The sequence below is a fragment of the Hemicordylus capensis genome, chromosome 3 (genome assembly GCF_027244095.1).
Source record: "Hemicordylus capensis ecotype Gifberg chromosome 3, rHemCap1.1.pri, whole genome shotgun sequence".
NCBI classification, from domain to species: Eukaryota; Metazoa; Chordata; class Lepidosauria; order Squamata; family Cordylidae; genus Hemicordylus; species Hemicordylus capensis.
The window spans coordinates 269,679,246-269,703,748 of record NC_069659.1 but is presented as its reverse complement, the minus strand read 5'-3'; the positions used below and the strand labels follow the sequence as shown (position 1 = coordinate 269,703,748).

General features: G+C 44.3%; 1 protein-coding gene across 7 annotated transcripts in view; it reads right to left on the bottom strand.

The window, feature by feature from the left end:
- SHTN1 (shootin 1) overlaps positions 1–24,503 on the bottom strand; it is a 163,389-nt gene that overhangs the window by 112,778 nt on the left and 26,108 nt on the right. For 5 of the 7 annotated variants that reach the window (XR_008318771.1, XR_008318770.1, XM_053305438.1 and 2 more), the window contains exon 1: positions 12,314–12,633. Coding sequence is in view for 4 of the 7 variants with exons in the window: in XM_053305438.1 (XP_053161413.1) it covers positions 12,314–12,371 (58 nt within the window). In the remaining 3 variants the exon portion in view is untranslated. Of the gene's footprint in view, positions 1–272; positions 294–12,313; positions 12,634–24,503 lie in introns of those variants that run through there. The other 2 variants (XM_053305439.1, XM_053305441.1) reach the window with 2 other exon arrangements.

The following is a 24,503-nucleotide window of genomic DNA, read 5'->3' as shown; positions in this document are numbered from 1 at the left end:
AGAAAAGAACAAAAAGAAAAACAGTTTTATTCAAATGCTACAGAATACTTCCATCTGAGGCTCTCTCAGCTTTTAGTTACAGGTAAAAAATACTCAGTAGGTTACAAGAATACTTTAAAAAAAATCACCCCAAATGATATTGGGGCAGCATGCTTTAAAAATCGTGGTTACCCAGTTGCAAGGAACAGGTATGTAGGAAAATACAAAAGCAAACTTTCCCTAGACTAAACTTCCCAAAGCCAAAGCCCAGGCTCCCTTTTTCTTGAACTCACCCAAATCCTGGTTGAGAATTCAAGCCCCTGCAATTCTATCTTCCAAGAGCTGCAGTCATCCTCCATGGCCGCATTTGTCCTCCTGCACCTCCAGCACAGCTTCTTCTAACAAGAAACTCACCTTCCTCCCAACGGCCCTCTAGGTCCCACCCCCATTGTGTGCTGATTAGCTGCCCTGGAGTTCACCAGCCTGTCAGTCAGGACAGGCTTCACTTCCAGTTAACTCTTTAGGGAAGCGGTCGCTGCCTTGTAGTGACAAGGTATATCAAAAGCGAAGAAGGAGAAGTAGAAGGAGAAAGAACAGATTCTGTTTCAGTTCAAAGAAACTACTCTGCCTGGAGTCAGTTCGTACTCATCACAGGTGAGTGGCTATTTACAAGTCTGATTTAAAGCAACATGGTTTTTAAACATTACTTTATATAAAAGCAGAGTAAATATTTATGCTAGGAATCATATGACATTTCAGATCAAAATATGTACTCAAAACATATTACTATTAGGGCACACCTGAACACTGCCTTTTGGGAGGACCAAATACATACTTTTGTGCTGGCATGAAAACCTGACTTTCTACACAGGATTCTTGGAATGGGGGGTGGCTGCCTTTTCCAGACACAACACCATGCTACAATAGTCAATAGGTACATCAATCTTAAAATTGCTAATTCATACCTGCCAACAGGTCCCTGTTTTCCCATTCAGGTGAATGGGAAAATAGGGACATGTTGGCAGGTATGCTAGTTTATTCCTCCTCCGTAAGAGGTAGAATTGGCAGATCTGCCATTACTAAAAACAGGTTTAAAGAGTTCTCTTGTGCTTTTTACTGGCATACATCAATAGACTTGAAGAAAAACCATATTATGGCAGATCCAGCTGCATTTCTTTTTCCAAAGCCAAGATAAGTCAAAGGTACTTAGGAGGAGGCAGGGACTTATTGCTGCAAGTGGCCAATTCCAGAAGCAAATTCCATAATAGTCCATTATATTATGCCTGTTCTTAAACAGTTGTACTGGCTGCCAATATGATTCCAGGAACAGTACAAAGTGCTGTTTACTTTTAAAGCCCTGAAGGGCTTAGGTCTGGGTTACCTGAGAGAGTGCCTTTCTCTACAAGATCCCCACCACTCATTAAAATCATCAGAAGGGGTTATGGAGGAGACCTGGTCTTGTGGTAGCAAGTATGACTTGTCCCCTTAGCTAACCAGGGTCCGCCCTGATTGCATATGAATGGGAGACTACATGTGAGCACTGTAACATATTTCCCTTAGGGGATGAAGCCACTCTGGGAAGAGCATCTAGGTTCCAAGCTCCCTCCCTGGCATCACCAAGATAGGGCTGAGAGAGATTCCTGCCTGCAACCTTGGAGAAGCCGCTGCCAGTCTGTGTAGACAATACTGAGCTAGATGGATCAACGGTCTGACTCAGAATATGGCAGATTCCTATGTTCCGTCTTCATGTGCCACTGGTTCATCTGGTGGCGACCTGGGATTGGGCCTTCTCTGTTGTCGCCCCTAGGTTGTGAAATACGCTTCCCATGGATATAAGAGGACTATCTTGGAGCCTTCTAGAAAGCCTTAAAGACCCATCTTTTTAGCCTGGCTTTTAATGATATTTAGTTTTGATTGTAATTTTAATCTGCTTTTAATTGGTTTTTTTATTTTGTTAGATATTTTTTACCTTAGTGTAAACTGCCCTGAGCCACTTTAGGAAGAGGGTATAGAAATAAAAATAAAATAAAAAATACTGAAACCACAAAGAATTTTGTGGCATCTTGAAGACAAAGGACTGGTTCAGATGATGTTCCAATTGGCCAGCCAATACAACTGCTTGAGAACAGGCATAATATGGTGTCTCCAGGTTACCCCAGAAACCAGTCTGGATGCCACATTTTGCACTAACTGAAGTTTCCGAACTACGTACAAAGGCAGCCTCATGTAGAGCTCATTGCAATAGTCCAACCTGGAGGTTAGCAGCTGATGCACCACTATTTAGAGATTGTTCTCTTGAAAGAATGGACACAGCTGTTGAATCAACCAAAGCTGATGGAAAGTGCTCCTGGCCATAGCCTCCACCTGGAATACCAAGGAGAGGGCTGAGTCCAAGAGAACTCCCAGGCTGCGTACCTGTTCCTTTTGGGGAGTTTAACCCCATCCAGCACAGGAAGATCTAGCCCACCCCTCAAATTCCGATCTCTCACAATGAGCATTTTTCAGTATGTCTTGTTTAGATTCAGCTTCAATTTGTTGTCCCTCATCCAGCCCATTACTGCCCATAGGCAGGCATTTAGGAAGTGAATGCCATTTCCAGAGGAGGAGGAGGAGAAGGAGAAACAGATTTGGGTGTCATCAGCATATTGATAACACCCTGCACCAAATCTCCTGATGACTTCACCCAGCTGTTTCATGTAGATGTTAAAAAGCAGTGGTGACAGAATGGAGCCTTGAAGGATTCCATATAATAGCTTCCATTTCGAAGAGCAACCATCACCAAGCTCCACCATCTGGAACCTGCCTGAGAGTTAGGAGCGGAGCCCTTGCAAAGCAGTGCCTCCTATTCCCAACTCCCGCAGGCAACCCAGAAGGATACCATGGCCAATGGTATCAAATGTTGTTCAGATCCAAAAGAACCAACAGAGTTATACTCCCTCTGTCAATTCCCTGGTAAAGGTCATCCATCAGGATGACCAAGGCTATCTCAACCCCAAAGCCCACTCTAAAGCCAGTCTGAAATGGGTCTAGATAATCGGTTTCCTCCAAAACTGCCTGGAGCTGGTTAGCCACCATTCTCTCAGTTACCTTGCCCAACCATGGGAGATTGGAGAACGGCCTACAATTATCCATCACTGAGGGATCAAGGGAAGGCTTCTTAAGAAGTTGTCTAATCATTGCCTCCTTCAAACAAGGAGGCATCCTACCCTCCCTCAGCGATGAGTTAATGGTATTAACTAAGCCATCTCCAACAATCTCCCTGCTAGATAGAAGTAGCCAAGTCGGGCAGGGATCCAGAGAACAAGTGGTAGGCTGCACCACCCCAAGCAGCCTGTCCACGTCCTCAGGCATCACAGACTGAAACAAATCCAATCTAATACTGCAAGAGAAATTGCTGGCCACCATCTTAACAGACTCCACAGAAACAGTGGAGTCCAAGTCAGTCCAAATACAGATTTTGTCTGTAAAGAATCCAATAAAAGCCTTACAGCAGAACATAGACTTCAGGGACTGGTTCAAACTGGAAGGAACCTAAATCAAACTCCTCACAACCCAGGAGAACTCTTCTGAGCGCAAATATGCAGAAGCAATGTGCACATACCAGAATTGGGTTTTTGCCACATGCACTGCCTGGGCATAAACCTTCAAATGGGCACTGTGCTGTGTCCTGTCACATTTGAGCAGAGTTCTCCTCCACTTGTGTTCCAGTTGCCTACCTTACTGCTTCAGACCTGCGGCTCCTCTGTATACCAAAGGGGCCACTTTTAAAGGTTGGAAGGGACGTTTAGGAGTGATTGTGTCAACTGCCCTGGTGAGTTCCCTCTTCCAGGTTTCCACCAGGGCATTGACAGAGTCACTGGCAGCAACAGTGAAATCCTACTGGATCCAACAGCCTTCTCGGGCAGATCATCTTAATAGCTCCACCACCCCTGCAGGACTGGATTGTGGCTGTGAAACCAATCTTAACCAGGTAGTGGTTAAGGCCTGGCTTGGTGTGGGGTGAGCAGCAGGAGCAGCCCCAGTTATTATTTTATTATTATTTTCATTTTATATCCTGCTCTTCCTCCAAGGAGCCCAGAGCGGTGTACTACATACTTAACTTTCTCCTCACAACAACCCTGTGAAGTAGGTGAGGCTGAGAGAAAAGTGACTGGCCCAGAGTCACCCAGCAAGTATAATGGCTGAATGGGGATTTGAGCTCGGGTTTCCCCGGTCCTAATCCAGCACTCTAACCACTACACCACGCTGGCTCTCTAGTTGCTTCTCTGCTTGGCCACAGCAGGCAGCGTGCCTTCGACCCAGCCATACAGCACGCACCTGCACAGCCCTCCCCACCCAGCTGCCTACACCCATAAAAGCAGTGGCATTCCCACTCTGAGGCTGATTCCCCCCACCGCTTTGTGTCTCCCCATTCTACCATCCTTACTGGAGTTGGTTCCTTCCAGCCCCCAACAAGAGGGGAGGAATGCCACCTGTTTAGCAGATGCGGGTGGCAGGGGTGGGGGGAAGGAACATGGAGGCAGTGGTGAGGACTAGCCCAAGAGAGTGGGGATAAATGCTGCCAGCTGCTGCTTCGGTAGACAGCAGAAGAAAGGCTGCCTAGAAATTTATCATAATATTCATTTTGTTCAGAGAATATTCAGAGGTAGAACCCTTTAACAATATCTGTATTTGTCCCACACAGCCCTGTTCTAAGTAGATTACTGACAATGAGGATAAAGAAAAGCCCACTCACCACCCGCTCCACAATGTCCGTCACCAAGTACAGTTAACTGTTCAGTGTCCATTGTTTGGCTCTTAAAATCTGGAGTTGGCTTCTAGAGCCAAAATAAAGTTTGTCAAGACCTGATGTACACAAGCATAGAGTTCCCAGATTCTACACGGATTCAGCAAGGCTATTATCACCTTTGAGTCTATTTTTCTCCTTATCCCGTGTGCTTTTTAAAAAATCATGTGTCGTCAGGCTCTCAGCATAGCCACCCGCCTTGCGCTGCCAAAGGAGGTTGAAGTGGCCTCCAAGTTCTCAGCTGGGGGAGCTTTAAGGCTTACAGGCAGGGCTTGTTCCATTCCCCAGCCCCACCCTAGTGTTACTATCCCAAGGTTCAGGCAGAGTCCCAGGGCTGCTTCTACGCCTCCTCCTGGACTGGCCCCTCATCACTGGCCGGTCCTCCCTTATACAGCTCCTGACAGCTGGTGTATGTTTTGCAAGAGCTGATCCTGTGAAGCTACACTGTCTGTTGATCTTGCCGGGCCAGCGTGAACACTTCCAGCTGGGCGTATTGATGTCTACTTCTTCCCCCGATAGGGTCCTCCCTGCAAGACCTGGGCAGGGAAAGCTCACCAAAGCTCATGAAGCTCACCGCGTTTACCCAAGGTGATCGACTCTACCTCGGGAATTCCCCTACATGTGTTTTTAATTTATTGTGTTGTTAGAGTCTCTGAATTCCTCTGGGGAAATAAAGCAGGTGGTGTCATATTTAGGTGGTGTACATGGTTTTAAAATGCAACAACCATAAAAACCAGAAACAATTAAAACCATTAAACAAATTTTAACTGAAAGCCTGAGAAAATCTTGAGGGCCTTTTTAATGGCAATGCAAAATACAACAAAAGGGCGGCAGTATCAAAGAATACAGAGCAAAAATGAAAAACCTGATACTGCTAGGCAAATAGTGTAATGTAAGTAGTATAAATCATATCTTGGTATAACATCTTTCAATCTTATAAAACATATTACAGTATATAACGCAATAGTTTGTAATAAACCAACAATGGACAATAGTAGGTCTAAAACATTGTTGTATATCTCTTCCATATCCAAAGGTGATTATTTGTACAATTTGCTGGATGTGTGATGTTGACTGCTGAGGTGATGGATGACAACAATGGCTGCAAGTTCTAATGACTGCAAAACAGTTAGCACTAATACTCTGTTCTGTAAAACTTCTTCAATTACATTCAATTAATATAAATCTAAACACAAGGAAATGGTGTTAAAAACAATCATGATCATCTTTACTAGATAGGATAGTAAATTTGTAATATAATAACCTGTGGTCTATAATCTTCTTGATCCACTTAAAGCTGCAATATTTATTAGTGATTCTCCTATTGTTTTCTGAAACACAATCCACAAATAATTGATTTTAGGTGAATCCTCAAACTAGTGAGGCTGTTACATTAAGAAAATCTCAATCCATTATCTTGCAATTTCAGAGACCTGTAGTTTCTGATATGTTCTCTTCACAAATACTTCTTAATAAATGCTCTTTCATGGCTATAGTAACCTTACCCTTTGTAAGGCCCGTCTTACAAAGATTACAAATCTTTGTAATCTTGGTTAACTTACAGGCAGCTGCTGTTGTATTTTTACTCTGCTAATTGAGCATGATTGAACTTGAAGAGAAACACATACTCTATCTTCTTTTCTTGCTGTTTGAATTAAAGAGGTTTCACAGCCTTTGACTAGCATAGACTGGATCATGAAAAACTGAGTATTCTATTTCATCTTTTAAACCATTAGGTACCATAATGTTCATAAGGAAAATCAATTTAGTCTTTCTGAATCAATATTTTCCATTTGTCCACTTGATAGTGTTTGCGTAATTCGACTTTATCAATAATTATGACTTTAAAGTCTTTAAAATGATGGCAGTTTTGAAATTAATGATGAATTAATGTTGTTTCACCTTACATTACACTATTTGCATAGCTGTATCTGGTTTTTCATTTTTGCTGTTTTTAATGACAGCCAGAGATGGACAAGGAACGCATTCCAAAGCCCTGGGCCACCAAGAGAGAAGGCCGGGCCCTGAGTTGTCACAAATAAGCTAGTGGCAACTTTAACTGATGATCTTGATAGGCGACAGCGTTCATGACAAAGGAAACATTTCCTTAAATACCCTGGACTAATACCATTAAGGGCTTTTTAGGTAACAATGACACTTTGTAATTTGCTCAAAAACATAGCAGCAGCCAGTGCGGTTCTTTTAAAACTGGTGTTATATGGTCTCTTTGGAGTGTCCTAGAGTCTAGTCTGGCTGCTGCACCAATGGTAGTTTCCAGACTCTGTACAAAGGCAACTCCACATAGAGTGCATTACAGTAGTCAAGTCAAGAGGTTACCAGCATACGTACCACTGTTTTAAGGTCTTTTTAAAGGTCTTTTAATAAATAAATATCTGCAACAGCATGACTTGGCTACACCAATATTATTTTTAAAACATTGCTTTCAAAGGTATTCCACACATCATTCTAAGAGAGAGAAGGTTTTTGCTGTTTTTCTCAGGATTTATTTATTTTTCCATTACACGCTGGGGTTGGGCGGGGGGAGGTGTAGAAAAAATAGAATGTCTTTCCTCAACATTTCCCCCCCCCCCTGAGTGTTCACATATCTAGATATGGAATCCGTTACAATGCCTTTCCCTTCCATCCCACTCCTGTATATTCAAAATTGCAGCTCACATGGAACATGTCCATCAGGAGTCCTTTCCACAGCAACACTGTTCCTGCACCTGAGAAGAGTTATGCTGGGCATGGAATGTAACTGTGTTGCCAGCCCTTCCCATATGACCTCAGTCTTCCTACATTACCAGAACAGTGCAAGATGGAGACCTGCTACCACTGGTCACACACATCTGAGATAACATCTGAAGAAGCCTTGACATGAAATATTTGAAGTGTTTTGGAGAAGAGAGAATATGCAAGAAGAATACAGAGAGAAATGTTTACAAGCAACTTATTTTGCAATCACTTCTTTGAATTCCTCTTCCTAAAGCATGTTGTAATAATATACCCATTACATTACATTATTTGGGGTCCTTGCTGTATTATATACTTTGCAAACAATGCCTTCGGGCCTCTTCATATGTCACAATTTCCTACACAGAGATTAAACCCTCATATGGAAACATTTTGAAGCTATTCTCACGACCAGGAGAGATCAGGCTAAGGGAGCCTAGCCCGATTTCTCCTGGCCGTCTGCTGCCATGGGAGCTGTGTGGCTCCAGGCAACAAACTACCACAATTACCCCTCCCCTTAAATGAGGTTAGCAGAACAAGCACTCCGCTAACCCCATTTAGTTGATCGTGTGCTGCTGTGGCATAGGTCCATGCCATGGCAACACACGAGGAGACCCCCCACGGGGAGGCTAAAACAAGCCTCCCGGCCCCGGGGGTCTCTAGAGAATGCCCTGCATGCTCATGCACGGGGCATCCGAGAACTTCCGGGGTCCAGCTGGCCCCCGATCCCCACCACACTTGCTGGCTCAGTGACGGAGCCAGCAATGGTGTGGGCGTCTGATCCAGCCACCCAGGGACGGCTCCCTGCACTAACCCTAACGGCACTTCACACCAACCATGTAAAGAGCCTCTTTCAGTTGTATCCAAGTTTTCACTTCATGAACAAAAGGAGAGTTCAGCAGGGTGGATTTGATTTAAATCAAACTGATTTAAATCACGATTTAAATCATGATTTAAATCACTAGCAGGGTGGATAAAAATCAAAAAAATCTGATTTAAATAAAAAAAATCCGATTTAAATCAAAAAATTGGATTTTTTGATTTAAATTGGATTTTTTAAATTTAAATTGGATTTTTAAATTTAAATCGGATTTTTTTGATTTAAATCGGATTTTTTTAATTTTTAGCCACCCTGCTAGTGATTTAAATCGTGATTTAAATCAGTTTGATTTAAATCAAATCCACCCTGGAGTTCAGCTTTTGGAAGGGATACTTCCATGCGCAGAGTGAAAACCTCATATAAAAATTCAGCCAGCAGACTGAAAACTTCATATAAGCCCTTCATCATTTGTGATGTACTTTCTTCCTGCCACACTTCATAATTAGAATAGCCCTAGTCACATGTTCGTAAGAACATAAGAACAGCCCTGCTGGATCAGGCCCAAGGACCATCTAGTCCAGCATACTATCTCACACAGTGGCCTAACAGATGCCGCTGGAAGCCTACAGGACAAAAAACAACAAATCATGTGGAAAATTATCCAATCGTGAATATACGACTGGATAATTTTCCGCACTCATACGGTTTGTTGTTTTTTGTCCTTAGTACACGTGTGGCCCTATTTTCCATTTGTGATTTTGTATCGCTGCTGAAAGCTTACAGGCAAGAGTTAAGGGCATGCCCTCCCTCCTGCTGTTACTGCCCTGCAACTGGGACTCAGAGGCATCCTGCCTTTGAGGCTGGAGGTGGCCTATAGCCCTCCAACTAGTAGTCAATGATAGACCTCTCCTCCATGAAGTTATCCAAACCCCTCTTAAAGCCTTCCAGGTTGTTGACTGTCACCACATCTTGGCAGAGAATTCCACAAGTTCATTATGCGTTGTGTGAAAAAATACTTCCATTTGTTGGTTCTAAATTTCCCGGCAATCAATTTCATGGGATGACTCCTGGTTCTAGTGTTATGTGAGAGGGAGAAGAATTTCTCTCTATCCACTTTCTCCACACCATGAATGATTTTATAGATCTCTATCATGTCTCCCCAAAGTCATCTTTTTTCTAAACTAAATAGCCCCAGGTTTTGTAGCCTTGCCTCATAAGAAAGGTGCTCTAGGCCTCTGCTCATCTTGCTTGCTCTCTTCTGCACTTTTTCCAGTTCTACAATGTCCTTTTTTTTAGATGTGGTGACCAGAATTGTACGCAGTACTCCAGGTGTGGCTGCACCATAGTTTTGTATAAGGGCATTATAATATTAGCCGTTTTATTTTCAATCCCCTTCCTAATGATCCCTAGCATGGAATTGGCCTTTTTCACAGCTGCCACACATTGAGTCGACACTTTCAACGAGCTGTCCACCACGACTCCAAGATCCCTCTCCTGGTTAGTCACTGACAGCTCAGATCCCATCAACGTACACATGGGGATTTTTCCTCCCAATGTGCATCACTTTACAATTGCCAACACTGAACCACATTTGCCATTTTGTCGCCCACTCACCTAGTTTGGAGAGATCCTTTTGGAGCTCATCACAATCTGTTTTGGATTTCACTACCTGAAAGAATTTGGTATCATCTGCAAATTTGGCCACCTCACTGCTTACCCCTACTTCTCTATCATTTATGAATAAATTGGAAAACACCAGTCCCGGTACAGATCCCTGGGGAACCCCACTTCTTACTTCCCTCCATTGTGAAAACTCTCCATTTATTCCTACACTCTGTTTTCTGTCCTTCAACCAGTTAGCAATCCACACATGTACTTGTTCTCTTATTCCATGACTGCTAAGTTTTCTCAGGAGTCTTTGATGAGGAACTTTTTCTGTGTACCATCTGTGTATGCATGTACAGATCTGTATGAATGTTCAGTTCTTCTAATGCGTTGTTGAGCACTCGTACAGCAGTACACCTCCTCTATGTACACTACCTTTGAGGCCTGTACCCTCATTTACTTTTAAAATGAACACATGTGCAATCATTCACACAAAAAATCTACATATTTACAGATACTGAACACATATACAGAGTAATGTCTGAATATTTTTCTCAGCTTCTGAGAAATACAGCACACTTTTTAACAATTTAACCCTTTTCTACCTAAACTTGAAGGAACATTGAAAGTGCTTATTTTGTAGAGTGCATAAAAATCAACTGCCCGCAGAGGAATCCATCCATCTCATGGATTTCTAACTAATCGTTAATCCATATGTACCTTCTGATTGGGGTTGTCCATATTGGACTCGGATGCAACAGGCAGCCTCCTCTGAGGGTGGACAATTTTGATGTATCTCTGTAACAGAAGTGATTGAATGCTCCATGCATAAAGGTAAAGTTTGCTGTCGAGTCGGTGTTGACTCCTGGCGACCACAGAGCCCTGTGGTCGTCTCTGGTAGAATACAGGAGGGGTTTACCATTGCCATCTTCTGCACAGTATGATTGCCATCTCCACTGCACCATAAGATGGCAAAACAGGAAGAATGATCTGCTTCCATAATATGGTGATTGGAAGGAAGCAAGTCCAGAGCTGTTAATGATGCTCTTGTGCTGGCAGTCTGCTCTGTGGCCAGGTATCTTGGGCTCACAGGAGCTTTTTTTTCTATTTAATTCACTTCTTTCCTATAGCACCCCACTTGGAAATTACTGTATTTCAGTACATGCACTATTTTCCACATTAAGGTTTTTAGAGCTAGAATGCAACCTCACCAGCAGGTGCCAATTGCCAGTTGTGCCAAGCTCAGGATATGCATGAAGCTCAGCATGCACACATCATGAGCTAAGAGGGTAGCCATGTAGTTTGACATCAGTGAGGGATGGTTGTCAATCACATGTGTACCAAGCTACAGGGTTGTCAGAATAGACTCTAGCTGTCATGGTGCAGGAATGGCTGCTGAAACACCAGCTTTTGAGTTCCCTTAGTTCAATGTGAAACAGTGACTGATGTGTACTGATGTGTACCTAGCTCCGTGTTGAAGAATCCTTTAGCTCTTTAATTAGTTGGACACTTCTATTTCGAATCATTTCACCATTTTGGACAGAAGTGTCCAAGTACACCAGGTGTTCTACTTCTTGGGCTCTTTTCTTGGAAACACTGGCTTTGTTTGAGTTGGGAAAGATTATTTATTTCATGTGGGGAAACTAGGCTCCTTTATAGGAGAGGGAGAAAAGGCTGCATAAAGCTACACATATGCTAGAGGATTTCTTCCTCCCTTCCACCAAAATCCACAAATTGGCTGGAATACATAATTCTGGTGCCAGCTGTGGATTTAGCTGACTGAATAGTAAATTATGCAATAGTAGCTGATGGGAGGGATGATGGAACGTGGTTAATCATTAAACCAGGCCGATTTACTCCTTAATCATGGAATTGTGTGTGTGTGTGGGGGGGGGGGAATTCCAATTTCTTGCAGCATGGGTAGAGCCAAAACAAAACCTTAAACCGGGTAGAGAATTATCTACAGGCCTCGGAGCACTGTGGTTGTAAACGTTTCCTTGGGAGCTCTTTGATTAGCTCCATTGCCGTCCGAGTCTGATGCAAAAGATCAGAAGCGTGCAACGCGCGCTGTCCCCTCCCCAGCCTCAGACGTTGTGTCGCCGGCGACAGGCAGCATTTTTGACACTCCGTTTCGTCGCTCCTCCGGCTTCAGCAGCCTAATCCCCGTTTGCAGCTAATAAATCCTTTACATGTGGACAATACAGCAATGCCCAGGTTTTCTCGGGGTCTTATATTTGTGTGCTTTTTGCAACGGCTTCAAAATAGCGGAAGCGGCAGCAAGCAGCCAAGCCGCTGCTCCCAGCCCTGCCCACGGATCCTCTTTCTCCGCTGCTGGGCGCTGCCTGATACACATTGCTAGAGATCGGCTGCCGCCTTGCTTTCTACCTTACCTTGCTCTTTCAGGCTGCTGACCAGCTCCAGCTGTTTCTCCTCCTCGGCGTTGTTCATGATGCCTCTCTCCCGAGAGCGCCTGGTGCAGGACTGGCACCCGGAAACAGGACTTCTCCGCCAGATCGCGTCAAACAGGCGCCGGTTTCACCTGGATGGGGCGGAGGGGGGAGGTTGAGGCGTGTGCGAGGGCAGATCCCGGGAGCAGCCGCCGCTACAATGCTTCTGCACATGCCCGGCCAGCTTTGGATGCTTCCAGTGAGCATGTGCGACATACACACCGGAGGCAGACAGACACACACACAAGTGAAGGAGAAGTTGCTGCCGCTGCGGGCTCTAAGGGAAGCAGCCGTTTCTTGCTGGCACACACACACACGGCAGAGCCGAAGGGGAAAGCGTGGCTTAGTGAGGGAAACGACTGAACCCCCACGCTAGTGCATGAAGGAATACCAGTGTGGATTTAAAATAGGAATAGGAATAATAAGTGAGCATTCGGTGCGAAGCATAATTGCAACATATCTCTAGTTTAGCTTTGTTACAGACGTTTGGGGTTGTTTTTTCAAATTTTAATATGCGCCATTCGAAAACTCTACTTTTTTTTTTTTTAAACATCCAGCCTGAGGAGGAGTTAACATGCGAGCCACATTAATAGCGTCTGTGCCACACTTTAACCGCACTTGCACGATTCAACTAGAACTAGAGGCTCACTTGCTGTGTGTTTGTTAAATTTAAATGTTTGATACCCTGCTGCCTCCTTACTTTTTCTTCTTTCTATAGAACTGATTTATACCTCTAAGCATTCGACAGAGCGAAATAAATACACTGGGTTTTACATTACGTGAACAAGGCGTTTGTAGTACAGCAGTGAAGGAACTGCCCTTCTGGGACTGATGAGTTGCCTCTTTAAAGATTTTCTTTTAAAATAAATAAATTAAAAGCTTTTTTAAAAATGCATTAGTCCCTACTTGGTGAGAAACACATTTGTACATGTTGATATTATTTGAAGAAATTGTTTCCCTACTTCTTCCACCAATATTTTAATTAAATATTCAACACTTCTATAATAAAGCAAAACCTTGAATAGACAAGCAACCAGAGAAATATAAAAAGAAATACTCTTAAAAAGAATTTCAAAACTTTAACAACTATTAGTTAAGCTGTAAAATTCAGTTCTCAGTATGGCGGCAATGCTACACCAACATTGCTTCCCGCGTTCCCAAATTCCCACATTATAGAAATTTTATGGCCCTACATTTAAGTACCCTAGTCACCTGCATCCAAGACTAGCCCCCCCCCGCCACCGCCCACTCCAGTTATTCAATGTTAGAAATATCACCACCCAGCACTGTATGTGGTGCTGCAATCGATAGGCAAAAACAGCAAATCAATGTAACAAATAAAATTGGTTCAATAGGGTCCAATGTTACCAGGTTTGCATGCCAGACAGTCCAACAGCTAAACCCTTTGCCAGCCCCACTGTTTATAAGGATGCTCCTTAGAGTTCCCTTTCAAACTTCCATAACCTCATCTCCTCCTTTTCCTGCAGCTGCCCGTGCCTTCACAGTCTTATTCAGCTTGGACATATAGTGCATTTCTAAAGAAATAAAAATAAAAAGCACAGCACATGCTTCACAGTCCTCACTCATACCTTCTGGGTTGCAAATCAACTTGAGCATAGTGCATTTATAAATAAATATGTGTCACATATTGTTTGTTCCAGAAGTTTTTGTAATTTTCTGCCATGAAACAAGCCACTTATAGGACTTTTTGATTTGTCCAATCCACATTTAAATATACATATTCCTCCCACCCTGCCCTACATTTCTGCTCAATACCAAAGCCCTATGGCAAGCCAATGCCTAAATATTCATGGGTTGGGGGAGGAATAACCACAAAAAGGAAATCACATCATACCTCCATTACTAAGCGGCAAAGGCTGGGCAGGGCTGGGCAGAGGGTCTGCAGAGAGCTGTGGTGGGCAAGGGCAGCCAGTGCTGGACACTCTGCTTGCCTGCCTGCTCCCTTCCTAGAGAAGGAGATCTAGCAGCTTCCCTGGGAACATTTCAAGCCTGTGCTGCACATCCACAAAAAAGATCAGGTATGACTGGACTGCACGCATGGAAAGATAAGTGACTGGGACAGGGGGAGAGAGGAAGGCAGGCTGCACTGCAGTGTGCCCAGTGTGCCCACTGCAGCCCCAGCATGGGGCTTGGGGAAATCGCCCCAGTCGCCCTGCCCTAAGGACAGCCCTAGATCCATGCAACCAACTGGTGCTGTGGGAAAGTTCTCAACTTACCACCAGTGCTTCTCTGGCGGGGTGTGTGTGTACATTTTGACAATTTCCCCAACCAAGATATGTTCCTAAGGGCTGTGGAACCCTCGGGGACTATTTTGGATGACACGGAACACTTGCAGGGGAAGGGGAGGTTGTCAAAATTCCACCCTCCCCAGTCACTTGTAATCACTGCTGTTGAGCTGCTTGATCCCATCCACAGCACCATCCCACAGAGCACTAGTGCTTTATTAGGATGTCACTCACTGATTAAATCAAAATCACACCTATCCCAAATAAGGAAATCACCAAAGTTTTTCCTCCATAAACATAAGTAGCTTCCATTCAAGGGAGGGGACAGGTGAGCTAACTCATGGAAGGATGAGTTCCCTTCTATGAATGGAACTCTCCTTCCGAGAATGAAAGCTCCTTCCATTCATGGAACAAAAAACTTTGAATCCAACCATCAAATGCACAACTGGATCAACCATTCTGCTAGTCAGGGCCATAGATTTGGAGCTTCACATGTACAAACCAATAGCCCTATACAGTGGACCCTCGACTTACGAACTACTTGACATCCGATGTTTTCGACTTACGAGCGACAAAAATGGCCGCATGCTTACGAATTTTTCGAGCTACGAACGGAAACCGTTGGCGGTTTAGATGCGGTTTCCTTGACTTACGAATTTTTAGATGCGGCTTACTCGACTTACGAATTTTTTCAGACCTCCATGGGTGCGCTTTTCGACTTACGAAATTTTCAACCTACGAACGTGCATTTGGAACGGATTAACTTCGTAAGTCGAGGGACCACTGTATACACAAGAAGGCTATTCACATGATTGTAGAAAATCGGGCTAGCCACCGCTAGCCCGATTTTCTACTACCGTGAGAACCACCGGGCTCGGCTGTGAGCCCCGTGGTTCCTGAGAGGGTAATGCACTCAAGTAGCCCGCCCCTTAAACCAGGTTTAACCGCAAACCCATTTTTTTGGATCGTGAGTAGCCACGGCGCAGCTCCGCACCATGGCTACTCACAAGTAGACCCCTGACTGGGAGGCTTAAAAGCAGCCTCCCAGCTCGGGGGTCTTTCCAGTATGCCCTGTGCGCTCCTGCAGGGCATAATGGAGCTTCCAGGGGCCATGTGGTTCCCGAACTCCCCTTGCCCACTTGCATATTTGTTATTGCTCAAGAGTCTGGAACGCTCTGGGAAAACTGCAAGATTGGAAACACATCAGTGAGGATCAGCTATGTGTTTATAACCTGGCAGAGTCCTTCCAGAACATGCAGAGTACTCCTGATTCTAAGGGCTCTTGTGCAAAGGAGCACACACAGGGGTATTGGAGGACTTATGAGAGGACTCCCATTGTACCCCAGCAATCTATCAAAGCACTTATGGTTTGTTAGTCAAAATGTACATCTCTATGACTTGCTTGCCATTATCCATTATCACACCAAAGAGAAGAAACAGCCATGCTCAACCTGTGAGGAAATTTAAATGCTAGGAAGTCGCCAATCAAAAGGAACGGTCTATAAGAATTACATGACATCTGGGCAAAGTTTAGGTATAGGATTCCTTATCCTATGTATGTTGTACTTCATAGATTTATTCCCCAGCAAATGTGCTGCAGATTTCAGTATTAATGGATAAAAGGAATGTGTTTGTTTCTGTGGGTTGCAAGTGAAAAGAAGGCAAAACTGGTGTATTCTGACAAGCTCTGAGATGTAATCCAGTGAGATATAACTATTAAAAAAGAAGAGGCAAACCTAAGAAGAATATGACATGAAGGGGCTTCAGCATTAAAGTGCCTGACTCAGCCAAAGGCCAATCCATGGCTCATCATGGCCTACTGAGCTCGTGACACAACCTCTTACAATTCAAGAATGAAATGGCAGGATACTAATTATATTCTAGGGATGAAAGCAACCCACAGAACTAACATTACCATTTCTCCTTAGTGGGCTTAAAAAAAAAATCCTAACTACTTGGCAGCAGCATCAACTTGTTACATATTCTGGCAATAAGGCTTCTATAATATTTCCAGGCCTGTCATTAAATAAGGGTGGGTTAACCTGGGGCAATCACTGGCCTCAACAAATGACCGGAACAAGTTTGTGCCCAAAGAATGCCTGCCCTGACGCCACTGAAGCTGAAGTACATCTTAACGCACTGTCAGAGCATCCATTAATAGCCTGAGGGGGCTGTTCATCTGCATCAACCTTCTCCATGTGGTCGAAACCCCTGTTTAAAGCCCTCCCATGCAGGGGCGTAGCAAGGTTGGAGTGGGCCCAGAGAGAAGATTTTAAAATGCCCCCCACCTCACTGAAGCTCAGCTCATGAAGTAAAGAAATCTTAAATAAGGCTGAATAGTGGTTACAAAAAACATAGTAAAATTATATATATATATATATATATATATATATATATATATATATATATGCGTGGCTGGGGGAGTCAGTCATGTGACTTGCCTCTGGGAGGCCCCTCAGGCAGTGGGCCCCCTGACAACTGTTTCCCTTGCCCTATTATAGTTACGCCCCATCTCCCACGTGATTAAAGGACTTCCCAATACACACACTGGGATGTACTTCAGTGATGTCAGGACAGGCACACTCTGGGCACAGTCTCATCCTGGTCATGTGTTGAGGCTGCTGATTGTCCAAATTTGCCCATTAGTAGGATTTCACCAAGTTGAACATTGGTGGGGTGGGGGAATCTAATTACTTCTCATTTGTAAAGCTGCCTTTTAAAATTGCAAGATACAGAGGCTATTCTCACGATAGGGGGAAACCAGGCTAAAGGAGCCCAGCCCAGTTTTTTTCCCATTGTGAGAACCACCGGGCTTGCGGGCGAGCCCGGTAGTTCTCTGGAAGCTAGCCTGCCAAAGAAGCCTTCCCCTTAAACGGGGTTAGCGGAGCGAGTGCTCCACTAACCCTGTTTCCCTGATTGTGAGTCACCACGGCGCAGCTCTGCACCACGGTGACTCGCGCAGAGACCCCTGCTGGCAGGCTAAAACAAGCCTCCTGGTCTCAGGGGTCTCCCCAGTACTTGCGCGGGGCATCCTGGGACTTCCGGGGGCCAGGCAGCCCCCAATTCCTGCAGTCCCTACTGGCTCCATCGGGTGGATGGCTGATCAGGACACCCAGCAGGTTAAGGAGAGCGGGTTAAGCCTGCTTTCCCCACAGAGCCCAGTAAGGCTCTCCGCACTGCTTGCGTGGAGAGCCTCACAGTTCCACAATCTTCCTTGGGTCACCATAAATCAGCCCTCCTCCCCCATCATTTTATAGAGAGAGTCTAACTTAGTTTAGTTTATTAACAAGTATGGACTCGCGACAAAATGTTGCAATGTGCCCCTGATGTTACTTGAGCCTGTGACTGAGCATGGTGAAAAAACATATGTTGGCAACCAAGACAAAGTCCCTACTCTAGCTTGGGTCTTACTTCATCATATACAAATTTTAATTTTTCTATTTATTTATTTTTTCTGTACTCTGGGATGAGCGCCAGTGTGGATGACAGTGGAACTCATTCCCAGTACCTTTTCATTCAGCCCTTCAGGAGTGAAAGGCTGGTGAGGAGTCAATTTAATATTTTCATTTGTTAGGAAGGGAAAGGGATTGTGGAATAGGTTCTGTCTAGGAGGAGAACTGGTCTTGTGGTAGCAAGCATGACTTGTCCCCTTAGCTATGCAGGGTATGCCCTGGTTGCATATGAATGGGAGACTACATGTGTGAGCACTTCAAGATATTCCCCTCAGGGGATGAAGCCACTCTGGGAAGAGTAGAAGATTCTAAGTCCCTTCCCTGGCATCTCCACAATAGGGCTGAGAGAGATTCCTGCCTGCAACCTTGGAGAAGCCGCTGCCAGTTTGTGAAGACAATGCTGAGCTAGATAAACCAATGGTCTGACTCAGTATATGGCAGCTTCCTATGTTCCTATCTAATGGTGAATGTTGTTAGTTTATTCTGTGACTCTTTGGGGCTGTTCTCAAAAGCAGCCAAGCCCAGGCTTGGGCGGCCAAGCCTGAGCTTGACTGCCCATGAGGACTGCTGGGATCCTTGCAGATCCCAGTCACAGCGTCAAACCAGCACCAAATCCAGGCTCTTAGCTCAGGTTAAGTGCACAAATGCACCCTTAACCTGGCTGCCAGGATTATGGGTCTGAGACGCCCAAGTCTGCAGGTACCTCCCAGTCACCCACAGGCCTTCCTGTTATCCATCCATAAGGATCATGTTTCCAGTTCTTTCGGACACCCTACTTTTCTGCCGTTTACTCAATTTCCTAATGCTCAGCATGCAATGAGACAATAGCAAGAGATGGAACTTGGACACACATCCAATCCATCTCTCTGCCCACCAGGTCACTGCCTTTCCCATTTGAATCACATTTACAGATGAGATGAAGCCTGGAAAGAGGAAATTTTGCAGCTCTATAAACCGGCGGCTATGAGTTCTTCACTGTGCTAGTTAGGTGGCAAATTATTTTAAAAATCAGCCTCCAAGAACAGATAGCAGTAAAAGGCAGACTGCATATATATTCAGGAGCAGAAGTCATTTGTAACAAATTTTTCTGAGTTATGTGATGTATTGATCTTCAGCACTGGAGAGAAACTAGATTGATAATGTTTAAGCAACACTGTCTATTGAAGAATCAATGTGCAGCAGCATGGTGTCTATCATCCTTCATTCAAGAGCATGATAAGTCTGTGATTCAATCTGCAATGTGTTTTAAGCACATAGCAGCCCAACAAACTTTGGTCATTCAATAGGTAACTTCTTCATGTTGATGTAGGAGTTGAATCTGCCTTTCAAAATTTTGGTGGGAAGTAGGGATTCAGCAAGGCTGGAGGAAACTCTTTCCTGATTTTGTAAAAATTAGTTTCTTTCTGAAATTGATTGTGATTCATTGTTCACATGTCTAACCATACACAACAAAAGCACAGACTCTATTTCGTTGTACCATATCATCCATGGACGGCATCCAGACTAAGCTGATTATAACCAAGTCAGATTAATTTCAAGTCTCATTGGCTGACATATGCAGTGATGATGTGAACATGTGGCCCTGCTTCCAAAGCACAGATGCTCACATGGGAGGGGAAGCAATTTTTGACAACCCCCTCTTACCCTCACATGCATTCTATATAACCCAAAAGTAGGTTCCTGAGGGCTGTGCTCAAATGTGGTGCATCTACATTCTGATTGCTTGGAACATCTGAAAATGCAGCATTTTTACACATAACAGTTAAAACCCATGGCAAAAAACTTAACTCATAATAGGGGGCAACACGCTACCAGTGAGCAAACACAAAGCATGGAATACTAAGCATTAGGACTGGAATTCCTGTTGCTCCTTTGCAGACACAAGGGGGTGGGATTTGTGGATATTACCAGTATTTTCTGGGAATGCATATCTGTGCTTTCAATATGCATACTGAATTTGCTTGTCAACCCTATTAACAGAAGCCATTGGTTTTTCCCTGACGCTTTGCTTTTTATTCCAACCTGGTTTTGCTGGCAAGGGAGAGGGTAGAATAATTTGCATCATGCTGTTCACTCTGAGTCCTTGAGATAGAATGAGCTATGAGCCTCACCTCTCTGAGCATGTCAGTGCTCCAAGTCCCTTCTTTGTTGGAGGTGAGGCTGGTGGAGATGAGGGCAGATGGTTGCCCCCCCCCCCCCCCGCGCTCTGAAAGTGCCTCCCTGGAAGAGTTCCTCAGGGCAATTCCATCTTTTCTTTTAAATGGGTGCTTTAAAAGGCTCTCTTTTTCAACTACTGTTCACTTTTTTGATATTGTGCACGGATAATGTTCACTTTTTTGATAGTATGAACTATCTGGTTTAAGTAATTCATCAGCTGCTGAAAAATTTGAATATGGATATTGATGTCTTCTATGTTTTGCTGCTTTTGACAATTTCATGTAGTGCAATTCTGTTCTAATCTCTTTTGTTTTTAGGAATGATATGGATATTTTCATATATGTTGTTGCAAGCCACTCCACTCTGGTGAGGTAGAAATACAAACATCACTGAATAAATAAAATATTTATTTGCAATCTATGGTTGCAATCTATGTAGCAATCCAAGTGTGGGGTTTGGAGACACTACACAGCAACCAGGAAGAGTATAGAGTATTTATAATTTGCACAGCAGATAGATTCTGTATGCATCTTTGTGAGTATGGTGAAAGATAATTGTACACTGACAAACAAGGCTTAATAGAAAATATTAAAGAATAAAATGGCAGTAACTATTTGCATATATAATTAACATAATGAATACGTTTAAAATATTCTGTCTGCTGAAATGATGCAAATTTCCCATCAAATCAGTCTGTACCAAATGATAGCTCTGGCATAATATATAGGAATAAATATGGGCTCTATGTCTCTCTGCACTGAAAACCAACTAATCAAAACTCATTCATAATCAAAGAACATCTATGATTAAATAGCAGATATAATAATACTGAATCTTTTAAAAAACTTTACTATTTGATTAGAAACATTAACATGATTTTTCATAATCAGCCACTCCCACTATTGTGGATTTTGCCTATCTAGGCAATGAAATGACAGCTCTGACTGGAAGAAAATTAGAGGAGGGAGAAAAAACCCAACCTAGAATAAACACTGAATATAATGTTTTGAAACATACAATTGCAGCACAATTAAGAATACTGGCTGACATCCACACTAGCACTGCAATGATACAATGGTACAAACATCCAAAGTAATGTTGGACTGTCACACAAGCGGGAAGCAGCAATTTTTGCTGTTTACTCCCTTCCCTCAGGAGCCCACTCTGCATCCCAAAAATATGTCTCAGAGGGCTGTGCAGTCCACAGGGACATATTTTCCAGAAGCACAGTGAGCTTCAAAGGGAAGGGGAGATTGGCAAAAACCATTCGTTTTGCTATAGCTCAGAGTTACTCTGGATGTCAGCACTTCCCTGGGGTTGAGACTTTGCTTGTCACTGACCCTTTTGGTGACCTTCTGTACAGCAAAAACTTTTGAATCTCCAGGCCCTATGTTGGCCCCACCTGGTGAAGCCCATTATTGGCTTAGAGGCTTCTTGTCTACACAGACCTTGCCTCAGTTTCAAGGTTCTTCCTTCTTGCATGTTTCTTATTTTTGGCTCCTTGTTTGTCCCTGACTCCTGACTCTCTGCTTGCCTTCTATTGGGAAGTGAGTGGAGTGGAGCAGATGGGGGCACAGGGATGGGACCCACTGTTGGGGCACGTGTGTCATGTGCACATCACCCTTTGTCTCCAATAAATGTCATGGGCATTCATGCACTGCTTGTCATGCCCTCGATCTCCGACAGCGAGGAGGAAGGGGAAGCTGTCAACTTTCCAGGTGATGCAGGAGTGTCTGAGGGGCAGAGCCCGGCTGTCAGTATTCATGAAACAGCTGTGGATAATGACTCTGAGCAGGCACAACAACCTGAGGCAGCAGAAATAGTGAAAGACCAATCGGAAGAAGAGCTGTGTAACCAACCCCCGCTGACCCCCCAACAGTGGCGTGTCACGAGACGCAGGGATCAATTAGAGACTCTTAGGAAAAGCAAGCGCCTCTTGCAGAGGGCTGTGTTTTAGTTTGTCCCTGCCTGGAGGGAATGGAGTCAGCTAGGGCTGGGGAAAGCCCCACATTCCTTTGACCCACATCCTGTGTCTCAGTTGGAAGCCTACTCTCTACATAAGAGGTGAAGGCTTGAGAGCATAGCAAACAGAGCATAGTGGAAAGGGACATTGGAGTTTAGCGGGAGTTTAGCGGGAACTGTGCGGGAGAGCCTGGAACAAGCCCCTGTGATCACAAGGAGTTCGGTGGAGAAGAGAACGTAAGTACAAATCCCTCCCTCATATTCCTGAGAAAGGCTGTTTGGACAGTTAAATAGCTGACCATTACAGCTGAGACCTATCCTTCAAATAAACTATCTCTAAATACTGTAAACAGCCAACAAAACCAGTATGAAGCTAGAAAGCCAGCAGGAGAGGGGGCATTTCCCAGTGTATGACTATTTGCTCCATGGGCAGAAGTCATGGCTGTGTGCTCGGTGCAAGACTCTCCTGGCTCTCAGGGAACAAGTTCATTCCCTCGAGAACAAGGTTGTGGATCTGGAGAAGCTCAAAGAGACAGAGAGGCATGAGAACGAGACCTATAGGGACATGGTAGAGGTATCCCACTCCAGGGCTGATAGCGCCACTTCTGTCAGGAAGACTGAAGGTCTCGGGCAAGGAGGACATTGGTCTGAAAAAGAGGGAACTGCTCCTTTAGAAGGGACCCCTTCCATGGATTATGAACCCATATTCTTTTGCACGGGATACTCCTCTGGGGGATGGGGGGCTCCTTGTAGTGGGCGATTCGATCATTAGAGGTATAGAGAGATGGATTTGTGACCCGCATGTTGGTCACACGGTGGCTTGACTGCCTGGTGTGAAGACTGCGGACATCACACAGCATCTAGATAGGCTCTTAGGCAGTGCTGGGGAGGAGACAGCTGTCGTGGTGCACGTCGGCACTAACGATGTGGGGAAATGTAGTCGGAAGGTCCTGGAAGCTAAATTTAGGCTGATAGGTAGCATTTTGAAGTCCAGGACCCCCAAGGTAGCATTCTCAGAAATGCTACCTGTTCCACGCACAGGTACAGTGAGACAGGCAGAGATGACAAGTTTCAATGTGTGGATGAGACACTGGTGCCGGGAGGTGGGGTTTAGATTTGTTAGGCACTGGAACACATTTTGGGGCAACCAAGGCCTGTACAAAAGGGACGGGCTGCACTTGAACCAAGATGGAACCAGACTGCTGGTGCTTAAAATAAAAAAGGTTGCAGAGCAGCTTTTAAAATGCTCGTAACATGGTCTCCGGGCAACCCGGAGAGACCATATTACGCCTATTCTGAAACAATTGCACTGGCTGCCGATATGTTTTTGTGCAAAATACAAAGTGCTGGTTATTATCTTTAAAGCCCTGAACGGCTTAGGCCTGACTTACCTTAGAGAGCGCCTTCTTCTGTGTGATTCCCACAGCACATTAAGGTCATCTGAGGAGATTCGTCTCCAGTTACCACCAGCACTTCTGGTGGCAACTCGGAGGTGGGCCTTCTCTATAGCTGCTCTGGGGATATGGAATACGCTCCCTGCAGAAATCCGCAATTTGAATTCTCTATTAGCCTTCAGTAGAGCCCTTAAAATGTATTTGTTTGGCCTGGCTTTCCAGGGTTTTTAAATCTGTTTTAATATTCTAACCTGATTTGGGGGCTTTTAATCACTGTAATTGTTTAATCGTTGTTTTAAAATGTTTTTAAATTGTTAATTGCTGTTATATTGTTTTTAATTTGTTTTAGCTCTTTATTGTTTTAGTGGTTTGTTTTAACTGTAAACCGCCCTGAGCCATTTAGGAAGGGCGGTATATAAATCAAATAAATATAGTAAATAATAAATAAATAAAATGACGCCTGGGGAATAGCCGATAGGAGCTGGACAGTATCCGGTTCAGCAAATGCCATCCCTTAAAGTGTGAGGTGCAAAGGATTCAGATAAAACAGAAGCACATAAAGAGCAGACAGAAGGCTGTGCCAGCTGGTCAAAGAGTCAAAAGAAAGATAGCAGACATCAGGGAAGAGATTCAGCATATAGGTGCTTGCTTATATGCCAATGCCAGAAGCCTCCGAGCTAAGAAGCGTGAACTGGAATGCTTGGTTGCTAACACAGAAATAGATTTAGTGGGCATAACAGAAACATGGTGGAACAGTGAGAACCAGTGGGACACAGTTATAACAGGGCAGGGAGGGGCCCCTTGGAGGTGGAGTAGCATTGTATGTTAAAGAAGGGATAGAATCTAACAAGCTAGAAAACTAGGTAGACTGGAGTCCTCCACAGAAACCCTGTGGGTGATAATACAAGTCCTGAAAGGAAAT